At 44.4% G+C, this 17255-nt stretch overlaps 1 protein-coding gene across 1 annotated transcript; it reads left to right on the top strand.

The window, feature by feature from the left end:
* The first annotated feature begins 1827 nt into the window (after positions 1-1827).
* LOC118784569 (integrator complex subunit 3) lies at positions 1828-15423 on the top strand. The gene is made up of 29 exons (XM_036538869.1): positions 1828-2120; positions 2887-2970; positions 3275-3358; positions 4114-4227; positions 4591-4675; positions 4889-4955; positions 5059-5203; positions 5354-5483; positions 5674-5771; positions 6028-6219; positions 6404-6491; positions 6605-6684; positions 6935-7026; positions 7282-7400; positions 7836-7955; positions 8166-8295; positions 8526-8580; positions 8726-8829; positions 9092-9256; positions 9604-9757; positions 10109-10177; positions 10637-10712; positions 12015-12128; positions 12415-12463; positions 12718-12885; positions 12984-13084; positions 13567-13639; positions 13941-14094; positions 14311-15423. The coding sequence occupies exons 1-29, from the start codon at positions 2037-2039 to the stop codon at positions 14386-14388; spliced, it is 3072 nt and encodes a 1023-aa protein (XP_036394762.1). The 5' UTR covers positions 1828-2036; the 3' UTR covers positions 14389-15423.
* The last annotated feature ends 1832 nt before the right edge of the window (positions 15424-17255 follow it).

Genomic DNA, 17255 nt, shown 5'->3' with positions numbered 1-17255 from the left:
GCACCTATAATCAGCAATTGTTTTACTGTAATATATCTTACGAAATGTTTTGGAGTTAATGTACATCAGAGATGGCAGACAAACACAAAGCTTTTAAAAAATATTTGGTGACTTGGCCAAACATACATCTGGAGAAAAAGTTTCAGGAATCTGGTGAACATTTATGTAATGATAAAAATGTACACAATAATTGTATTTTAACATTAAAGTATGCATTCCCAGGGACAAAAGCAGCATTTAGGTATGGCTGGATACAGCCAGGAAGCTAAAGCCACGATCAGCAGTTTATTTCACAGTCTGTGCCAGATGAATGTGCCAAAGGTGAGATTAATGCAGTTATTGCAGGCAATGTAAAAACTGCATTTAATAGCCATAAGATGAGTGGCTAATGACCTTGGCTGGTTAAAGGTATCCTACAACTAGACAGTAGGAATAATAAATGTGCCAAGTGTGCGTGAGATTAAGCAATGATGTGAAAGGCTGGAAAAAATTGTGTGTTGCAACCGTTTGTGCATGTTTGGGCACGGCTAGGCACCAAGAGCATTCAGAACAAACATGCACTGGGAGAATGCCTACTCACTGTGCCAGATGAATGAATGAGTGAATGAAACCTGTTTGGCTGCCATTATAGGTGTGGTAGATTACCTAGGGCAATGACATGTTTTTCACGGTCATCTGGAAAAATTGGGCAGAATTATACCTGAACAAGTAATGCTGTAAAGAGTTAAAAAAAAATGTTTCTCAACCAAATCAGGTTAAGACCAAGAGATAAATGTGTCAGTTGATAAATTAACAAGTGAATGCTTTTAAAAGGTATTGGAACATGTGAAAGAAACATTTGACAGTTGTATAGAGCATGGTCTACCACCAAGTCTAACACTAAAAAGGTATTTTACTTACATATATGTAATAGGATCACAATTTAGCACAAGTTAACTTGTGGCAATGCTTGAATAGTGTTGTATTCGCACTCACTGGTCTGGGAGTGTTGTTGTCCTGGTCTGACAATGTTGCTCATTTAACTTGGATGGATACACTTCTGTTCTGTTGTACTGGAAGTTGCTCTGGATAAGAGTGTCTGATAAATGAATGTAATGTATGTTAACATACAAAAGTAATGTAATGTACTTTGACACAAATCTAGTAAGTCTTTCAGGATTTGTAAATGTAAGAAAAACAGGAATGAAAGAAGAAACTCTTCCAAAAAATAGGTTTTAAGGCATTCTGGCATGAAAGCCTAATTAACTAACTGGACCAAGGAAGCCAGCAGAATTGGTTAGGATGGCACGTGTATCCCATGGACTTCTTTTGGCACGCCTGGCTTTATGTGAAAGTGACAATAACTGCAATAATTGTCTTCACCTCACATTTGGCACGTCCATGAACCTTTGAATGCGTTTTGCTCGTTATAATAAAAATGTCTTGCAAACATAACTTGCTGACACTGGTAATTGTTGTCCACTCTATAAAAGTATATAGTGACCTTTATACATGGACGATCATGCAAGGGCAATCATTTCTACCTCAATGCCAAAGTTATCACAACAGCTGGTAAACGTCGGCACTGGTCAACTTCGAGCATGAAAAATTTGTTGATCAAACATATGCTACTTCACGGACTGACGATTCGTCGCTCAGTATAGCCGTCGATTTCTTATTGGGCTTTTCGCCATAGCCATGCTACCACTCTTTGCAATTATGTACTTACATTGGATAAATTTGACGCCATTCTTCGTATGTAAAGCGCCGATTGGGTAAGAAGCGGTTCTCAAAACTCCTCCCTTCCCTGTTTGATGCGCCACTGCTTCCGCAAGGCCACCATGCCCTCCGGAAGTTAGTCTGTTGCATTTGGGTCCTGGAATGAGTGGAAGGTGTACACATCCTGTTTATAAACATACCGTGCAGGGTGGAGAGTGAGAAGTAGAGACAAACAAGACACTGAAATACAGCGGTGAGAGATTTTCCCGTACATATAAATCCCGGTCTCTAACCCGTTTTGACCGCTTGGGGCCAGGCGGTGAGTGAGGCGGGAGGCGATGGAGCCCTCACCGGTAAAAGGGAAACCGCAGGGTCGGTTGCTGGTGTCCACGACTCTGGACGCAAAAGATGAGCTGGAGGAGGTAAGAGGCATTGAACGCATATCATCTGCACATGCACTGGAGTCTTTTGTGTGAGCGATCAACGTGATAGCTAATATGCACAACAACGGAGGCAAGCAGACTAGCTCTCGACTTACCTAGATACCGTACCATAGTATTATTGTTTAGCTAACGTTAGAGGTTGTGCAGATGGGTTTAGCTAACTGATAACTGGGTTGCTCCCTCTTATTTGTAAACATTGGTAACCAGACACCCATGCATTCAGGTGCTCGTCAACAAGGTGTAAACGGTCAAATTCACCGAAAGGGTCTCATTAACTCACACATTACTAAATCTATCTAAAGTAAACTCTCGCACATAGACACACGATCATTCACATGATTGAGATGTACACACAGACGCCCTGCATGCTAAAATGAAGCTATACTAATTAATGTCTTATACCAAGCTACTTCCAGAGGTGTCAGTTTATTTGTTTGTATTGATAATCCACAGGACTTTTCAGCGGCTACATGCAAGCCCTGTCCAGATGTTACACATGCACAGATTTTTTTTTCCAATGGGTTATTTTCATCCTTTCCTCTCTCTTCCCTGTGCTTATTGTCTCCTTGTCATTGTTATTATTATAACGGTATGACCTGGTTGTGTGTGTGTGTATGATTACATATTGTTTTGTCTGTGCTTGTATACTGTGGTATGTCCTCTGCTTGCATTTGCATTGTGTCTGCTATTGTATACCTGTGTCACCTTGTCTGTGTGTTTGCCTGTGTGTGTCTGTGTGTGTTAGCGGTTGGAGAGGTGTGTAGGTATTGTGACTTCCCTGATGAATGGCCTATCAGAGCGTGAAGCTAATGATGTCCTCACTGCCCACGTGAGTTCTTCCACCTTATTTATCCATATGATGATCTAATATACATTATCAGACTGTAGGCTTTTGGTTTGCTGCATCATAGTTGGATTATATGAATGGATTGTCATAGTAACTATATCTTACTGTTCTGATCCGCAGCCCACTTCTCTTAATTGGATACTGTTGTAGTAATGTCTGAACAAAGTGTGCTTCTGTGCAACATTGACTTGGTCAAAATTGACACCACTTTCTGGATGACCACTTTTCATTCCCCCAACACCACTCCACCCTTCCTTGATGCCCTCTTTTTCTCCCTCCCCCCCAGGTGTGTAAGGGCTCCCAGCAGCACGAGGAGGTGTGTCTGGGGCTCTTCACTCTGCTCCTGACAGAGCCCCCCCAGGCACAGCGGGTACGCCACCATCCGGTTCTCTCAGCGCAATCCCTGACCTAAATTCAGTACAAAATATATAAAAACAGATATTACAGAGCCTAAACCCTGCACTGTATACATAATAAATAACCTGAGGGTTAGTGGAGACCAAGTCAATACAAAAGACATTGTGAATTGCCATGTTTATTTCATTTCTGCTGACCTTACCTGCTGTTTAAGATACAGTGGTATCAGTGTACCCAGCTGTTCTTATTCTGAATTATGTCAGTGAACTGGCAGGACAAATTATGGATGCAGGAATAATAGATTCTTATTGAAATGACAAAATCCGTGTCAGAGTCACTTTGCAGTTAAACGGCACCCTGATATGAGACATGTCTGAGCCTCAAATGTCTTTTAGAAAGCTCACTGCTGAAATGTTATCTTGGAGTGAATGGATGTGCCTAAATTACAATTGGTCTGTCCAGGAGGTATGTTTGGTGAGAAACAGCCTGCTGTACAGCATAGTGGTCTTTAAATGGATTTGATAAGGCAGCGGAAATTCAAATAATATGCAACAGGAAATGACTGATTATAGCGTTTTGTTGAGTTTGAGTTTATCTTTTTGTGTACACTGCAGGCAACAGGTGGCTGCTTTCATTCAGTTATTTATTTATTTATTTTTATTTTTTTTGAAAATTCAAGGTGCTCAGTGGGCTCATGTAACTTTAATACTTAATAAGGTTTGATGCATTAAAGCGCTTGAGCTCTCATGTTTTCTCCTTCCACTGCAGTGCTACCGGGACCTGACACTGGTGAACCGGGACGGGATGAATGTGGTGCTGATAAAGATCAACCAGATCCTTATGGAGAAATTCCTGAAGCTCCAGGATGTCTGCCGCACACAGGTCCCCCTACGTCCATCCATTGGTTGCTGTTCCTTTTGTGACACAAACTGATAGTATGATAGATAGTAGATAATGTGGCTTCAAAAATCCCTTTTTCTGTAAAAAGTTTGACTTCATGTCATCACACCACTATGTAATCGTAGATAATATGGCTTCAAAAGTCCCCTTTTCTGTAAAAAGTCTGACTTCATGTCATCACACCGCTATGTAATCGTAGATAATATGGATTCAAGAATCCCTTTTTCTAACGCACCAGCAGAGGCTGGCGTATTCAATCGTGTGAGTCGTGTGCAGTGGTTCGGTACGGGAAACGGTGAACACATGGACAAGAGCAATGACGCTCTTCCTTTTCTCTCCATGCAGTTGGTGTGGCTGGTACGGGAGCTGGTTAAAAGCGGGGTGATAGGGGCAGACGGAGTCTTGATGACCCTCATGAAGCAGATAGCCGGTCAGTCCCCACATGCAAATGAAGTATGGTTCTGGATAAGAGCGTCCGCTAAATGACTGAATGTAAATGTAAATGTAAATGAATGTAAATGAAGTCTGTCTGAATTTGTTCTCTTTGGATCAACTGTGCCATAATTATGTTGGCCGCCAAACATTATCTTGTTGCGTTCTACTGAGCTTGGATAGTCGTTGACCGATGTTTGTTTGCGGGCAGGAGGGGACATCTCCAGCAAGAACCTGTGGCTAGCAGAAAATGTACTGGATATCCTGGTGGATCAGAGGTGAACTGGGGCAGAGAGAGGGGGGCAGGGGAGAGAACACTTTTTTTTTTTTTAGCTTCTGCTGGTTTCTGTCACTCTTACCATGTGTGTAATGCCTTCCCAGGGAGTGGGTGTTGAAGAGTGGGATGCTGATAGCCATGTCTGTGTACACATATCTGCGGCTCATTGTGGATCACCACGGTACCCCCCAGCTACTGGTGTTGCGGCAGAAAGAGGTGGACTTCTGTGTCGGTCTGCTGAGGGAGAAGGTGAGTCCGGGCAGAGTAGAGGGGAAGGGGAAACCGAATCCCTTCATGACATGGTTTCAGTTTAACATGGGAGTGCTTTGAACCACAGTGTGTAAATGGAAGGTGTTTCTCTCTGTCCTGCTTCACCCTCTCTGCCCTGGGCTCTCTTAGTTCATGGACTGCTTCATCATTGGGAGGGACCTGGTGCGGCTGCTGCAAAATGTGGCCCGAATCCCTGAGATGGAGCAGCTGTGGAGAGACCTACTGCACAACCCACAGACCCTCAGCCCACAGTTCACTGGTGTGTATGTGTGCATGTGTGCACATATGGATATGCGTATGTGTGCATGCATGCATGAGTGTGCGTGTGTGTGTATATGTCCGTGTGTATGCATATATACGTGTGTGTGTGTGTTTTGTCCACATGTACGCTGAACAGTGACTGTGACTCTTGTGTTCTGCTTTCATTTCTCTTCTCCTTCCTCCTGCAGGTGTGCTGCAGCTCCTGACTTCTCGCACCTCACGAAAGTTCCTGGCATGTCGCCTCACGCCTGACATGGAGACCAAGCTGCTCTTCATGACCTCTCGGGTAAACTGCTCACATGTTGGTTTAACCTGCTTACTTGACACTGACACAGCTGGCTGTCCCCAGAATCTGACACTGACTGTCTGATATGTAATGAGCCAGACCGACAAGGACAGTTTTCAGCACACAACTTCATGCAGAGCCACTTGCATTGAAGTGGTTGTGGAGTTGCAAGACTCAAGAGCCGCTACTGTGTTCTGCCACCATGCCACCAACTCCAGAAATGGGGCTGACTGTGACTCTGCTGTCCCCCTCGTAGGTGCGCTTTGGACAGCAGAAGAGATACCAGGACTGGTTTCAGAGGCAGTATCTGTCCACAGCCGACAGCCAGTCGCTTCGCTGTGACCTGATCCGATACATCTGTGGTGTGGTGCACCCCTCCAATGAGGTGCTGAGCTCGGACATCCTGCCCCGCTGGGCCATCATTGGCTGGCTGCTCACCACCTGCACAGTAAGGACCAAACCATTCCAGTCTCGAGTGGGGGAGAGACACCTATGTTTCATGGAAACTTTCCGTTGTTTTTGTGTGTATATAAAGATTCAAGAAATCTGCTGAAGCAACATCTTATGAACATGCACTAACATGCAAAAAATCTGGTCTGTTCTAAGCCTCTGTATCATCTTCTTCTCCACAGTCCAATGTTGCTGCCTCCAATGCCAAACTTGCTCTTTTCTACGACTGGCTGTTTTTCAACCCAGAGAAGGACAGCATTATGAACATAGGTGAGAGAGGGGATGGAAGTAGGGTAGAAGGGTGTGGGAATGGGTGAGCCTGAATATGTAGTGCCATCAGTACTGTGTAAGAATCCATGTCTTACCCTCCTCCTTCCCTCCAGAGCCTGCAATCCTGGTAATGCATCACTCCATGAAGCCCCACCCCGCCATCACCGCCACCCTGCTGGACTTCATGTGCAGGGTCAGTAACTCCTCAGGGTCTCTCCCTGTCATCACACCACTACATACCACTGTAGACCAGCACACCTCGCAGATTAAGTTAGATCTTCTCTATACTGTACAAGTTTAAAAACTTAGATATTAATTACTCTTACTGCCCCATTTGGTGAATTCAGAAGGTTGTGTGAAACCATGAGTGATGGTTGATGTTGATGATGGTGATGATGATGATGATGATGATGAATGTGGTTTTCTTTCTCTCTCTCCCTCAGATCATTCCTCACTTCTATCCCCCCTTAGAGGGGCATGTGCGACAGGGTGTCTTCAACTCCCTCAATTTCATCATGGAAAAGAGAGTTCTAGCGTACGTCTCCGCTATTCACAAGATGTTACGCACACACATACCCACACACACACACACTCACAAATACAGTCACACACACCCCCATGCAGCTATCTTTTCCACTCTGGGTTTAATAAGCAAAATCCCATAAACAGTTTAACAGTGGATTTTCAATTTGCTTGTTTTCTATCATATCTGTGTCAGCTTGGTTGTTAATGATTATGCTATATTTGTGAACAGTTCAATAATGATATCTTTCTCTTATCATTCCCTCAGTCATCTGGCCCCCCTATTTGATAACCCCAAGCTAGACCGAGAGCTGCGGTCCATGCTGAGAGACCGCTTCCCAGAATTTTGCAGCTCACCTTCACCACCAGTTGAGGGTGAGAGAGGCAGTAAGTTACTCCCCCTACAGATACATATAAATTATTAATTACACTACAGTCTTGTTAGGACTTGCTGTCTTCCTAAATAATAACCAGTACCAATTTAAAATGATTATATTTTTATTTTCTGTTAGGTAGTATAAAAGACTGAATTTTTTTGCCATTTACAAGTTAATATTAAAGTGCACAGTTGACATTAAAATGATTCTATCCATTTTTTCTGAAAAATCATTTTTAGCTGACCCAAAATCAGGTCAAATAAATCTACAATCAAGAGAAAAAAATGGGATTTCTTTAAGCCCTGAACAATGCCAAAACCCATGAACCTGAATATTTAACACGTAGATGCAGCATATATTAAACTTGCACGTCCATAAACTCATCTGCTGTGTTTATAAATGCACTTGTTAAATCTTACACACACTTCCTCCCCCTGCTGTTCAGTTAAAATGGAAGAGTCCGTCTCCTTGGAGATGGACAATCACGTTTTGGACAAGGAAGACGGGTGCTATGACAACACGGAGGCTGCTTTCAGTGATGATGAAGAAGAGCCGAATAACAAGGGTGAGAAAGCATTTCCATACTGCATCCCTCTTAGATTTCAGTCCACACGTGTGCACTTGTGTGTGTCACTTACTATTCAGAATACACCAGTCTATAGTCAAATTCAGACTGGACTCTCATTGTGTTTGCACCTTGGTCATTGCCAGTTCTGTTTATTTCTGGAGAAAGTACAAAAACTAGTAAATACATCATGACTTAACTTTGTCCTAGGCAAAAAGCGAGAATTCAGGTTCCACCCAATTAAAGAGGCATACATTGATGAACCAGCTGACATCACACCCTTTGTCGACCAATTGGATGACACATTAAAGGAGAAGGTTTTGCAGCTCCAAAAAGAGAGGTGAGTGATCATGTCGCCTTGATGAGGGATTACAACAAAACACATAGTTGTTTTCTTTAACAAGTAAGAATAGTTTCAGTCAACATAAGGCCCTTGTGTGGCTGAACTTTAAAATGATCTGCAGATTTAGGTGGTCATGCATCTCAGTGAGCCAGCAAGGTAGAAACTTTTTCCCAATCTATGAACATGGATCTCACCATAATACACCCTTACCTCTCTCTCTCTCACAGTGATACTGAGGTGCAGTGTGAGGTGATGCAGGAAATAGTGGACCTTATTCTGGAGGTAAGACCACGTCATTACTCACACCTGTCATTTAATTCAGTTTGAATTTGTGTTATCAGCTGCTGGGAAAGGTGTGTGATAAATCAAGACCTGAGACTCGTTGATTACTTTCCTTCCTTGTTTCCCTCCCCTCAACCCCTCTCAGGAGGACTTTGACTCGGAGCAGATGTCCACCCTGGCGTCCTGTCTGGCGGAGCTGTTTAAGAGTCACTTCCGGGGTGACGTGCTGCCGGAGGAGATCACTGAGGAGTGAGTGTGTCCTCCTGGCTGATGGGGCTTGTTTGCATAAGCTTGTGTGGTACAGTGTATCAATGGTAAGGCCTGAGTAGTGTTATGCTCACACTCACTGTTCTGGGAGTGTTGTAAACCTGGTCTGACACAGTCACTCATTCAGCTTGAATGGGTACACTTATGTTATTTTATGCTGGAAGTCACTCTGGATAAGAGTGGATGCTAAATGTAACGTAATGTAATCTCAAAGCTGTCTGCCTGCCTGTCTGTCATTCTGCAGGTCGCTGGAGGAGTCGGTCTGCAAGCCAGTGTGCCTGGTCTTCAGGAACCTGTGTCAGATGCAGGAGGACAACAGCGGCTTCTCTGTGCTGCTGGACATGTTAGCCGAGCTCTATCAGAAGCAGCCCAAGATTGGTTACCATCTGCTCTACTACCTCAAAGCCAGGTAATCCAGAGTGCCATACCTAAATGCTCAACAAAACTGCCATGTCTTGAAAATGTGGAAAGTGGTGTTGTCACAAAGCTGTGAGTGTGTGGCTTCAGTTACTGCATTATACCCCACTACTGAGCTCTTCTCTGGTCCTATACTCCAGGTCCCATATTGCAAGCAGTCTCCTAGATCTGCCCCAACAGCCAATTATATTATAATGAAGGATGGACTATATGTTTGCACAACTAAGGGGATAAAAAGATATTTCTCAGTCTGTGCAGAAACAGTGAATGAAATTTCTTCCTCAGGACATCAGATATAAAACAATTATTACGTAAATAATTTCATTTACTGTCCGGCAGTAAAGCGGCGATGGGGAAGATGAGTTTGTATGAGTCGTTCGCTCAGGCCACGGCACTCGGAGACCTGCACACCTGTCTGATGATGGACATGAAGGCCTGCCAGGAGGACGATGTCCGGCTGCTCTGTTACCTCACTCCCTCCATCTATTCCGAGGTCTGTGTGTCAATACCCCTTAGTCTTCATTATCTCACTTTTACATCATATATTACATTACATTATTGGTATTAAGCAGGTGCTCTTATCCAGAGCATCAGTTACAGGTTATTTATTTATTTATTTTACAATGTTATCCATTTATACAGCTGGATATTTACTGAGACAATTCTGGGTTGAGTACCTTGCCCAAGGGTACAGCAGCAGTGTCCCAGCAGGGCATCAAACCAGCAACCTTTCAGTTCCTGCTCCTTAACCACTATGCCACCCTGCTGCCTCACTTACACTCTCATAAGCGCATTGAGTCTCAACCCGCAGTCTGTACACGGTGTTCTCTCTCTCTGTCTGCAGTTCCCTGATGAGACGCTACGTAGCGGAGAGCTGCTCAACATGATCGTGGCTGTCATTGACTCGACACAGGTACAGTAAATATGTACATGAAGCTGTACGCCTCTAGCACTTGTGATGGAAATTGAGCCTTCGGTAAACATGCAGAACTGTCATGTGATTGGGTCAGCTTAAAAACACTCAGAAATGTTTCACTCTTCAAAGGAAGGCACTTTGTTTCAGGTCCCTGTTAAAAGGAAGAACAGAACAGGCGCTGTTCAAAGGCTGTGACTCCTTTTCTGGCCTTTTAACCATATGGTGGTCAAAGGTTGCATCTGTTTACAGCAAAGAGAGTAAACATGGCCATGTCCAAGAGGTGTTTCATATAGTTACAGCCAAATCAGTTATGCAACACTAGGAAGTTCATTATCTGCTTGTTAGTCTATATCTCCTCCCAGTGTTCAGAGCAGGATGCTCTGTATAGACAGTGTGTAGGGCTGTACCATACATCTATTGCCTGTACTCACACTCTCTTTGTCTGTCCTCCCTCAGCTGCAGGAGCTGATGTGCCACGTGATGATGGGGAATCTGGTCATGTTCCGGAAAGACTCCGTTCTCAATATCCTCAGTGAGTTCTGCGCTTAAACTGACGTACCACTGACCTTACCCTAACCCTAACCCTAACCCTAACCTTAACCCCGACAGACTTTGTAGGGTGCTTGATGTGCTGAAACACCGACCTGTGATGTCATTCCTCTAAGTTTGACTCATACGTAAAACCTGGAGTTAGCCGGACACGCGGCAAATTACTAGGGGGTTTCGTATTGTTCCCTGCTACCCTTTGAAAACTGTGCATGCTCACATAGAGCAGTGCTTAGTCACATACAGTTACCACAGTACCTGCACTGTGTTGCAGGGGTGAAGAAGCCAAGCGTTCAGTAATAATACTAATTCTGTCAAATATACAGCATCAATACTAACTCATTCATATATGATATGATATGATATTGTAACCAGTTTTTTTGTAATAAATTATGCAGTCAGGTGATAATATTGCAATAAAATAACCTGATCAGATAAATGGTTTTGATATTCTTAAAAAATCACTGACAGCTAGAAAAACTGAATATAATTCTATAGCACAATTCTATTACACATAAACCTCTTTCCCCATTTGTTTGTCTATGTTTCTGTGTTCCTGTTTGTTAAAAACAAAATCAGAATGACTCAAGATCAGCCTGTCTATTAATGAAAAATGTTTAGCTCGTTGATTCTTCCAAAGAGAAGATATTAAATAAAATTTGGTTGTTTCTGGGGATTCTCAGGTTGCAGCAATACTCTGACAACTCAGACTGAGAATTTTCAGGACTACTTGAGATCTGTGGACACTTTTTTCTGGTTCCCTGTATCATGGGATTTAGGAATCATGGGATCCAGCTATATAAATGGATAACGTGAAAATTGTAGCCCATGGAAGTCTGCTAAATGACAACGTAATGTAACATAGCTAAGGGCTGTTTAATCATCCGGCTTTGCAGTTTGTCTTCAGCTTTTAGTATCGCATGCAGACAGCTTTGATCGTTGTTTACAATTAATTAATGTGTTATCATTGTTTATCCTTTTTCATCATTTGTAATTTTACGTAAGTGAGCAAAGGACAAACGTGAATGAATTTCTTATATTGAATGACAAATCACAAAGCACGAGGGTTGATTTGCCCCTAATCCATTGTGAGCAAGGTTGTGTGCGTCTGTGTTGTTTCCCAAGCTTTAGTCGCTTAGGATGGTGTGGAGCAGTGAATGTTTAAGGTGTATTACACAGCTTTACTGTCAGCACATATTTCTGTGTGTGTTTGATTTAGCTGAAGTACTATACGTATTATTATGCATTTGGGGGGATACACAACGTATTACCTGATCTTGTGCTTCAGTTCAGTCCCTGGACTGGGAGACATTTGAGCAGTACAGCACCTGGCAGCTGTTCCTGGCCCACAGCATCCCCCTGGAGACAATCATTCCCATCCTGCAGCACCTAAAATATAAGGGTGAGGACTAGCCTGTACCTGCTTTTAGTCTGTGCATATCACCATGGAGTTTACTGTACCCTGCTACTATTCTAAAATGTAACTGTGATGTACCATTACCTTCCAGTGCAATTCATGGTAATATTGTTGGGACATGATTACTGTTTTGTACTGTGTTTGAATGTGATGAATAGTTTGGCTGTAATATACAGTTGTGTCACATTGTTCACTGTATAGAAATGACTCTCTCTCTCTCTCTCTCTCTCTCTCTCTCTCTCTCTCTCTCTCTCTCTCTCTCTCTCTCCAGAGCACCCTGAAGCCCTGTCCTGTCTACTGCTACAGTTACGCAGAGAGAAGTGAGTATCTGTCTGTGCACTCCAGCTTATTTGGGCCACTGTTCTATATTGTGCTCCACTCAATACAGGCTCCGATTTACAGCCCCCATGGAAATATTTAATGGCTGTGACTGAGTGACTGAGTGAGTGACTGACTCAGTGACTGACTCAGAGTGTGTGAGTGACTGAGTCTGCGCGTGTGTGAGCGTGTGCGATTGTGTGCGTGCGCATGCGAGTCTCTGCATGTGTGTTTCACCTCCAGTCTCTGTACCCAGGCCCACTGAGGAGATGGTTAAGATGGTGCTGAGCCGGCCATGCCACCCCGAGGACCAGTTCACCACCAGCATCCTGCGCCACTGGGCGGCCAAACATGACGACACCCTGGGGGAGCACATCAAGGCCCTGCTCATCAAGAACAACAACCTGCCCCGCAAGCGCCAGAGGTAGCCACCACCGCACCGTCATGCAGCCCTGATTCCTCTTTCCCTGATTGGCTAATGGCGTTCTCTCTCTTTCCTTTGCTCTCTCCCCCTCCTCTTAGCCTGAGAAGCTCCAGCAGTAAGCTCGCTCAGCTGACCCTGGAACAGATCCTGGAGCACATGGATAACCTGCGGCTGAACCTCAGCAACACCAAGCACAACTGTGAGTCTTTGTACTGAAAGTGTGTGAGTCTTTACGTCACCAAAGGTCTGTGAGTCTTCATATTGAAGTTCACATGCTGACACACCCCCATGTGTCCTCAGTAACAAGCAGAAACACTGGCACTCCTACACCACCTTTTAGCCTCTGCAAACACTGAACGCAGCTGTCAATTGCTAGCCATTTACAGCAGAACTTCCGTCCATTGAACAAATATAGTTTGGTTTATAGCACTTAGGTATAGATGTGACTCTCAGCACATCTAATAAAATAAAACCTGTAATGCAATGTGATACAGAAGCCACATTGCAACACGCTACTGCTACATCTTGTAGCAGTAACGCTTCTGACATTATTGCGTAAAACATGGTAATCTAGAAAACAGTTTTGCACACAGCTGTCTTAATTCTGTCTGTTCAAAATAATCCAGTCTGATTCGCTACCTGTTCCTCGACCTTCTGACCCGTTCTCTCCGTGTTTCCCAGTCTTCACCCAAACCCCCATCCTGCAGGCCCTGCAGCACGTCCAGGCCAGCTGTGATGAGGCACACAAAATGAGGTGGGTCTGTGCTATGGGTAAATGCAAAATGTGAGGCAGAACTGGAATTTGTTTGGAAAAGGTTCTTGGAAAGAGGCAGTGGTCCCTGAAAAAAACATCCCACCTGATAAAATGGAATACATGTCATGTGTAATGGAGACCAGAGTGTTATCATTGAAGAAGGATGTTCGTTATTTATGTACTGTTCTTGGTTATTCTCAATGTATGGAGAGACGGTAGTGTCAGTCACTGTTTGCATTCAGATGCAGCAGGCAGATCTGATTGATGCATCCTGAAAGCAGGCTCTTCTCATGCTTCCTAGGTTCAGTGACCTTTTCGCTTTGGCTGAGGAGTATGAGGACTCCTCCAAGCCTCCCAAGTCTCGACGCAAAGGAGCTACGTCAACCTTACGTGCCCGTAAGGGGGCAGCCCCACCAGCTAGCAACGAGGAGGAGAGTGCCTCCAGCAGCGCCTCGGTCAGTCCTGTCTCTGAGAATCTGCACCGTTCTGTGTGTGTGCGTGTGTGTGTATGTGTGTGTGTGCATGTGCATGTGCGCGTGCATGTGTGTGTGTGTTTGCACAGGTGCACCTGTCTGTCTGAGCATCTGCACTTGAGAGTCTGTGTTATGGTGTGTGTGGTACAAAATGAATGACTGTACTTTTGTCTCAAGTGCTGCTTCTCTTCATACCAGGAGGAGGAAGATTCTAAGCCCAAAGCCCCCAAGCGAAAGAGGAAAGGCATATCTGCTGTGGGCTCTGACAGTGACTGAGAGACACGCCCACCATCCTTGCCCATTGTGATGTCACTGGAGACACACCCACTGCCTTACTGTGCTCCGCCACGTATGAGCCCCTGCCCTAGGGAAGCCCCCACTGCTAGGATCAGGGTGCCTGCCTGCAATCTGCTGCCACTTTCAGGAGCTTGCTGTGGAGACATGCCCCTCCCACCTCGCTGATCATTGGCTACTTAGAGTCAGCGGGTATGGCTGAGGAGGTCTGGGGGTGGGGCATTCAGGGCGAATAAAGACGCTAAAAACTCCTGTCACTTTGGCACTGACAGACAGAGATCCTGCATTGCAGGAAGGAATGCACAACTTCTCTCAGACTTCAGAGGGTGAAAATGAACTGTCCCCCGTGCCAGCCTCTCACATACTGCAGTGTGTGACACTGTCGACATCTACTGTTACTGTCTTGTTACCCTGGGAATATTCAGACTGCTTTTTTTGTGTCTGAGACCGCCTTCTTTTTTTCATGCCGTGACCCAAAAGGACCTTCCTTCCAACCTCTCAAATGACTTTTAACTGAAGTGGTGGACTTAAGATAACTACCATGTAAGCAAAGGTTATTATGAATGACAGAAGAGTCAGATGCAGTACTTCAGATGATTTACAGTGCTTAGGTTAATAGGTTTACAGCTGATGTTTGTTGTGGAGAATACAGATCCTATTGTGCTTGTCCTGGGAAAGGACAGTATAGTGAAAGAATGTCACTTCCCCAGAAACCTCCATATTAACCAACCCTGCAGACATTTGTCCTGTACTCTGAAAAATGGGTATAGCAGCTTGCCACACCCCGAGCACAGTGCTGACAGCCACTTTCCCCTCTTTGCTCCGTGTTTGCTGCCACAATAGTCTGAACTGTGAACTGTAGAGACGTTTCTCTGCAGTGACCAGTCTGTGAACTTTACTGCACTTGAAAATGCAGGGATCAACTGAAAGACTCTACAAAGTGTCCAAAACGCAACAACAATCACCTGACTTTTTAAATCATTTCTTTCTATTGACATATTTTCATACACAAAAGATCATAACAGTGCTCATATGAATAAAAGGAAATAGGAATTGTGCTTTGAAGTTGTGGTTTTGCTAAAAGTGCAGACTTTATAATAACTTTTCTTGTGATTATTGTGTGGTTGATGTTGCTGCTTTAACTGGAGTAGGTGCAAAAGCAGGAAGGTTAATTTAGTAACTCGGTTTTCTAATTCATAAAGACATACACACTCTAAACCAGACCTGCACAAATATCATGTCCTCCTCAATCAACTGTTTTGTTGTCCTTTGTGATTCTCTTCTGACCACTTAATCAAGAGAAAAGGAACAGAAATTAGGAGCAACAGCATGAATGTACTTTATTTTTGGTTGTGGTACAAAAGAAACTTTTAATCAAAGCTATGTAGCCTTTATCAATATTTATTTTTATCTCCTGCTGTCGTATTTTAGCTGTGACAACCTGCCTTTAGTTTAGCGTGTATGTCAAAGGAGCATCGCTTTTCTAAGCACCGACTGGGTTTTAGTGTCCTCACGGCGGCCAGGCGTTTCTTCAGCAGCCGTTGTAGTCTACCTCTCCCCGGGGATGGAGAGGCAGGAGCGGTGGAAAGTCCTGAGTCGAGGCTGGGGTGCAAACTGTGGGTGAGGGTGTCAGTCTGACGAGGCTCCAAGCTGAGCGAATTCGCCGCATCGCAGGAGAGAGACCGTAAAGTTCTCACTGTCCGGGGTTGATTTCCCAAATCTGACAGAGGATAGGACTGGGTCCTGGGTATTGGCAGCGACACAGTACATCGAAGTAGATGATTCCCTTTCCCCGTTCTGGCGAGACAAATACGTGGGACCTCATCCTCGAAAAAAAGCGATTCCCTTCGCCGTACGCTCGGGCTCTCACCCAGAGTGAGAAAGCCGTAGGGAGTAGTGATTTTGGGGAGATGTGGGAGCGACATTGCCGCCCGGGACACTGGGTCTGATAAATCCTCGATAGTAAGCTCTCCCCACAATACAAATTCTGACACTGGTACAGGCTGCTGTAGACGTTGGTCAGGTGAGGAATGTGGCAACCAGGCCATTGTATGTCGACGAAAGCCGTCGAGGGACCCAATCACAGGTCTATCCAGTTCAGCTGAGATTTGAGCAGGTGTCCGACGAGGTGGACTGAGGGATGGGATGGTAAATTTAGGGACTCGATCAGGAGTAACCACCATATCCCGCAATGATACCTGCTTCGTCCTCACTGCTACTAGGGCGTCCTTACCGGCTGGGAGCGGTGCGAACTTGGGTCGGCTGTATTCCGGATCGCATGCCATGGTAGTAGTGAACCTCTGTTAAACCTGGCACTTTTGCTGCTTATTTGCGAAGCTCTTAATGTTCATAAATAACACTTAAGTTGTAGTGAATAGCCTTCTTGTAAATTGATAGTATCTGTGTCATAGTGGCTTAGCTGTTACACTTTCTTTTCCAAAATGGTCTTCCGCTCAAAACGAACAATGATGTGTCCCATAGTTGTTATAATATCAAAAGATGAAAAAGAATAAAACGCACCAGGCTATTAACACTTGTACTCCACAGTGTGCAACAGATAGCTTTGCAAATATGTAGATCTACTTCATGTATTTTTTTCAAGCCGATGTGCCATATGAAGTACTCTCTTGGAACTTCTCAATGGACCATTCAAGCGGGTCTTATAAAGTATATCACGCGGTGACGTCAATTCTGACTCCCCCCGTGGATTGCTCTGCACTTTTTGCTCCGCCCAATGGGATACAGTAACAGTATAATTCTGTAGATGGATGTTAAGGCGTTAGACAAGTTGTAACAGCTGTACAGCACACTGCAGGAGCTTCTAGTGATATACAAAACCGTGTGTGTTT

The sequence above is a fragment of the Megalops cyprinoides genome, chromosome 10, assembly GCF_013368585.1.
Source record: "Megalops cyprinoides isolate fMegCyp1 chromosome 10, fMegCyp1.pri, whole genome shotgun sequence".
NCBI classification, from domain to species: domain Eukaryota; kingdom Metazoa; phylum Chordata; class Actinopteri; order Elopiformes; family Megalopidae; genus Megalops; species Megalops cyprinoides.
Note: the sequence above shows the minus strand (reverse complement) of the source record. Positions and strands in the feature narration are given on the sequence as shown.